At 36.2% G+C, this 5654-nt stretch overlaps 2 protein-coding genes across 2 annotated transcripts; one reads left to right on the plus strand and one right to left on the minus strand.

The window, feature by feature from the left end:
* The first annotated feature begins 1832 nt into the window (after positions 1-1832).
* Positions 1833-2272, plus strand: LOC119691398 (protein PET100 homolog, mitochondrial). Its single transcript, XM_038108665.2, has one exon. The coding sequence runs from the start codon at positions 1935-1937 to the stop codon at positions 2151-2153; it is 219 nt and encodes a 72-aa protein (XP_037964593.1). The 5' UTR covers positions 1833-1934; the 3' UTR covers positions 2154-2272.
* A 272-nt stretch (positions 2273-2544) lies between these two features.
* On the minus strand, positions 2545-4442 carry LOC105391502 (major facilitator superfamily domain-containing protein 9). Its single transcript, XM_011562982.3, has 5 exons — positions 4188-4442; positions 3934-4065; positions 3717-3846; positions 3396-3614; positions 2545-3302 (listed from the first exon to the last, which is right to left on the minus strand). The coding sequence occupies exons 1-5, from the start codon at positions 4227-4229 to the stop codon at positions 2593-2595; spliced, it is 1233 nt and encodes a 410-aa protein (XP_011561284.3). The 5' UTR covers positions 4230-4442; the 3' UTR covers positions 2545-2592.
* Positions 4443-5654: the final 1212 nt, after the last annotated feature.

Here is a 5654-nt window from a genome sequence, read left to right on the forward strand (position 1 = left end):
AAAAATACTAAAGTACTTACTTAAGACATTATTATTGGACTCTACAGCAATAAAGCAGGTACTTACACGTTGATTAGGTTGTATTTTACTGCTTATGTACCTAGGTACATTGTGCTTACATAGTTGAATGAAACTATCTAAGTGCGGTCCGGCACGAAGCTCGATGTAGCTATTGTATCTAATAAAAGTAATGATCCAATAAAGGCAGGGTGGTCCACCAGCTATCTGGAGCGAACAGTCTGAAGCGGAATATTTTGTACCAACCTACGGTGGAATGTTCCAATTATTCGCAGTAGGAAGTTAGTTATTGCTAAACAGGACCCCCACTGAGTTGCACCTAAAGTGACGTTTTTATGCGAACCATTTGTCTAGATATTTAGATTTAGGTAAGTAAGTACCTATCGAGGTGTTTGGCAACAACTACGTACAGGCACCCCATGCTTTGTAAGAATTTCAAAGTCAGGATACAACAACTCAAAAGCGCTCGGATTCCTACAGAGCTAATGCAAAGGTAAAAACATTTGTGATTCACTTTGTTGGTTTCGTGTTCCCCGAGGCCCCGTCGCAATAACATCACAAGGGTAATCGTGGTCATTACGTGGCGTAAATCCCTGTAATAGCGTTGCAATTTGCCGGCGACGCGACGGCGTCATGCCGCCACCGCCCGGCGCGTAAGTCTGATACCACCCTCGCTCTAGGTACACTCAAAGACAGTAAATTAAACATAGGTAGTATGCTCGATACTTAATGTAAGTACTAAGTACTTACCTAATAGTTATCTTGTTACCTATCTAGGTAGATGAATGTAAGTGAATACAAATAGGAACTGTGGGTGGTTGGTAGGTGTGTAAAAAATCGTTATAAGTATTTGAGTAAGTATCTTATTTAACTTAACACCCGTAGTTAAACAACGTTGCAATGCCATGCCTTCTGTACTTCGTATTATAATAATAATAATAAATATATTTATTTTCAGACCTCATAGTCCATAGTCTGTAAGTATTACTTAATTAAAAAGTATTTAGCGGGTCTTCCTTCCAGAACTACCGAGGTAGGTACGTTTGTACTTACAGGAGATATAAGTACTTACCTAAGTAGAAGAAGTAGTACAAACCTACCTTCCTAACTTGTTGCAGCTATGCTTACAAACCAAGCAACTACGAAAATGATGGTAGGTACGTTTATACGTGCGTCCTACATTGTACCTTTACTGGTATGGTCAAACTACGTTCCTGCCAGTTTTTGTGGGGTTCAATTTCCCAGATAACGGAAAGGAACGTGGTTATGGATGTTGTTGGAAGCGTTCAATCAGTACGATGTTACGTGGGGGGTAAGGGGTAATTGAAAATGTGCTGTAAGTAATATTAGAAACATGTTAGAAACCTACATTATCCGACCTACTTGTATAAGGGTACTTACCTAGTTATACATATACCATGCTATCTAGCATGTAGATAGGTAGTCCGGTACTTATTATAATATTAGTTACCTACTGTTAACTAACTAGGTATATGAATATGAGTCATAGGTAAAACTCAGAGTATTGAGTCAGAGTTAAGTTTAAAATTTAACTGAGTTTTAAAACATAGGTAAAAGCCCTGCCTTTTAATTAAAATGGTTGATAGTAAGTAGGCTGGTTGAATAAGTAGGCTGGTTGAAAATATGAAATAGTTAATATCACGGGAAACGACATAAACATTCTCCATACGTCCGACTTCTCAACTGTAGATCGTCAGCGCGGCGTGATTATTATTCTGAATTCCAAGGTACACACGTCACACAGAATAAAATAAACACGTCATGTCAATGTCACTTGACTATTTTGAATTTTTTTATTCTGTGTTAATCAAGATTTGTAAACAATTTCAGCAAGGTGCAGTAAAAGTAAAACTGTAAATTTTATCTTTTTATCCCTTAAAGTACCTAAAACTACCATGGGAAACTGGAAATTAGAAGTCGGGCGGATGGCGATGTACATGTCGTTTCCCGTGATATTATTTCATATTTTCAACCAGCCTACTTACTTTGAGGAGTGGGTAACCAACACAAAAAGATCCATCTTTCCACCGGAGAACCAACAACACCGTGATGACATCAACCAGCTCATCAAGGACATGAGGAAGAAGCAAATTCAATCTTTAGACAGTGATTAGTGTCACACCTACATCTTATGGTGTTATGGTAAAAGGACGTTATTTTGGTTGCATAATTATGTAATTTGTAATTATTAAGGATTTATTAAATAACTGTAAATAGATTTTATTGAGAGTAATGCCTAATTTTGTATTTATTTTGAAAGACAACCTACAAATTTAATTGCGACGGGGTAGTGGTGTGGTGTCATAATTTTTGTTGGACAAGTAAGAGAGTGCATTTAATCCCCAAAACCTATACCTATTTATTATAAAACATTAGTTCTGGTTCAAAACTGTCTTTAGACTGCTCATGTAATATAGTAAAGTTCTGGTCTATGTTTTATAATGATTAGGAAATTGATCTTCGAAAGCCAAAGTTAGATACCGATAAAAGAAATAGAAAAATCAATTGCTTCAACAATATTTATATTAATTTAAAAACAATTTAATTCAACTTCTACTTAACCTTCTTTAGTCTTTCTGCTTTTTTTGTTAAGCTGTAACTCAATACACATCCTAACATAGTTGAGAATAGAGAGACATAGATAACAAAGGTTACATCTAGATAGTGTCCTATCAGGCCGGCGGCCATGGGGGCCACCACACCCGTCAAGGACCTTGTACTATTTGAAGCTCCTATTAGCATGCCTCGGTGTTCACCTTTACTCCTAGATAATATCATTTCTAGTGTCACTAACCTACCAATTGCATTACCTATGGCTAAAGGAATCAAGCATATTATGTACAAGTAGACATTAAAAGATAACACTATGCCTATAATAGACACTGACAATATTAAAAATACATGGAAGTTTCTTTGAGTATAGTCACTGTCGGTTTTATACAATGCATTTATGTTTCCCATAAAGTAGCTAGCTATGAAACCTATTGTACCCTGGAATGAAATGATATATCCCACATATTTTATACCAAGATTGTACTGATATTGCAGGTATACTGAATAGTTTGAGTAATATACACCCATGGCAAAGCTAACTAATGCTTTCAGTAGAAAAACATCCCAGTACTGGGACCAACTAACACTGTACAGTTGAAGAAATGACTGTTTGGCACTAACTGTGATGTTCTGTAGCACACTAGATGTTCCAGTTTTTTTTTCAGCTGGCTTCTCTTGTGTTATGGTATTAGGCAAAAGAGTAACCAATCCTGAAATAAAAATAAAAAATATTATGTTTTGTATTCATAAAATAAAGTTACTTTAGAGTACTTTAGACTAAAGTGTCATTTCATATCTTTTACCTGAATTTATAACAAAACAAAGGCTAACCAGAGCAGCAATTATTTGGAAGCCATACTGAGGGTAATCCTCCACAATGTGTCCACTGATAAGAGGTCCCAGTGTCATGCCTCCACTGGATAGTGCAGCCATCTTTCCATATATCACAGATTGCCTAACTTTGTCAGTTTCATAATCAGGCACCAATGCTCTGCCCAGCAGTTGCGTTTGTTTGAATATTCCTGAAAAAGGTATAAGTATATTTAATTTTGTATGAAATATGTATAGTAGAATTCCAAGATAAACAGTTAGTAGATATACATAATTTAATTTTTCAAACTTACCTAATAGAGCTCTACACATTAATATAACAAAAATAGAGGAAGTTAGGCCCATCATAGCATATCCAAAACTGCTTGCTAATAGTGTTATAGACAAAACGGCTTTACGACCTTTAATATCACTTAGACTTCCCTAGAAAGCAATAGCATGGTGAATTAGTTTATAAAACATGATGCAATCAAAATGATTTGTTTAAGAAAGTCACATGACTTGACTTACAACAAGTGGACCGGATACAAGCTGGAATATAGCATAAATAGAGCCAAGGAGACCAACATAGACATGGTTCCCGCCCAGTGAACGCACATAGTTGCCAACATGTGGAACTATTAATCCAACAGCCAATAAGTCCTGAAAATAGATGCTAAAATTATTAAATGTATTTTTTTTTGTAAACATTAAGAAATAATACTAGGCTATGTGCCGAATATAATGCTGTGTATTCATAAATTATATAAAGACTACAAACTTACCAAAAATACGATGGCTTCAATTATATTTATCAAACGAGACATATTAAACAGCGAGGTTATAATTTGAAAAATAAAATAAATTATTATTAAAAAATCTGTAAAGTTTTCTGCTTGATTGTAACTATTAAATGAAAGTACTTAATGTAATATTATAAAATTATTACATTTAAATAAGGTAATTGCAGTACCCAAGAATATTTGAAAAATAAAAGTTTATAGTTTGTTTACATTTTGCCAAAAATGCACGTCCAATCCAACCAAGCAACCAACTTGTTCAATTGTCAAAGATGTGTCAAATACATATGATCTCTAATCTGTGGTGTCAATACTGTCAACAATATACTCACAGATTAGTTAACGGTCTTCTTATCTGTGGGTACTTGGGTCCTATCGAAGGCTTTGATTATAATATATGTATAAATCATGTATAAATATATATGTAATAATGCGGCTTACGGACGAGGCTGTCAGCCGCGACTTAAAGGTACCTATAGGTAAGGAATGTACACTACGCTGCTCAAACTATCGGACGTAAGTCGCGGACGTAACCTTGGACTGACCTTCAGCTTTCAGACGTCCGAGCGCGATCTGGCACGAACTGTCCCAAAAGACCGTGCACATTATCAGTCGCGGCTGACAGTCACGCCCACTAGTGTGTCGGCGCCTTAAGCGGCGCCGTCGCACGAGGCGACTGCTGGCAGTCAGCGCGCTGACCGCTCGTCTACAACGGGCGGCCAGCAAAGCATCAACTACCGAGCCAGCGGTCTGAAAGCGGGAACCCTGCTGACATCGAACTGTTAGCTAATACGAGGATACACCCCTGCAATAGGGGTTGCTCTACACGTTGGACCCATGTAAAACCGGTCAAGTCAGAATCTACATTACAAAGAAGATAAGTATAAAGACGGTGTAAGAAAAAAGGTATCTTTTTGAATCAAACCCCTTGTCATTATTTCCTGGTTTATCTTGAAAACCGTAGATTTTGACTTGACCGGTTTTACATGGGTCCAACGTGTAGAGCAACCCCTATTGCAGGGGTGTATCCTCGTAGGGGGTACCAAATTTTCATTAGTTTTTCGATATCTTACGGTTTTCGACATAAACCAGGAAATAATGACAAGTGCTTTGATTCAAAAAGACATCAATTTGCTATGCACCAGGCGGAAATCGTACTTTTGACTGAATGTATAAAAAAAACGCATTGTCATGCTACAATAATATATTTATTTTAAATCTATATCCAACGCATGCATCTTCTAAACGGAACAGTATGGAATGGTTTATTAACAATTTATACTTTTAATAACAGCTACATCAAAGAGAGCCTTAATTTACTCGGCAAGATATGAATTTTTCAATAATCGTAGATTTAAGTACAAGAAAAACATTGTTATAAATAGTTAAGTATTTTTATTACCTATATTCTTAGTGAAAAAGTAGGAATGACAAAAATAAAAAAAAATCTAC

This window comes from Plutella xylostella, chromosome 9, assembly GCF_932276165.1.
Source record: "Plutella xylostella chromosome 9, ilPluXylo3.1, whole genome shotgun sequence".
Classification (NCBI taxonomy): domain Eukaryota; kingdom Metazoa; phylum Arthropoda; class Insecta; order Lepidoptera; family Plutellidae; genus Plutella; species Plutella xylostella.

What these genes read in the sequence shown, in the direction of transcription:
- LOC119691398 (XM_038108665.2), top strand. Translation starts at nt 1,935, where the DNA reads ATGGGAAACTGGAAATTAGAAGTCGGGCGGATGGCGATGTACATGTCG.
- LOC105391502 (XM_011562982.3), bottom strand. Translation starts at nt 4,229, where the DNA reads ATGTCTCGTTTGATAAATATAATTGAAGCCATCGTATTTTTG. An exon ending in AATGTGTAGAGCTCTATTAG is followed by an intron (nt 3,615 to 3,716) that starts GTAAGTTTGAAA and finishes TACCTTTTTCAG; the next exon opens with GAATATTCAAACAAACGCAA. An exon ending in TTGTTTTGTTATAAATTCAG is followed by an intron (nt 3,303 to 3,395) that starts GTAAAAGATATG and finishes TTTTTATTTCAG; the next exon opens with GATTGGTTACTCTTTTGCCT.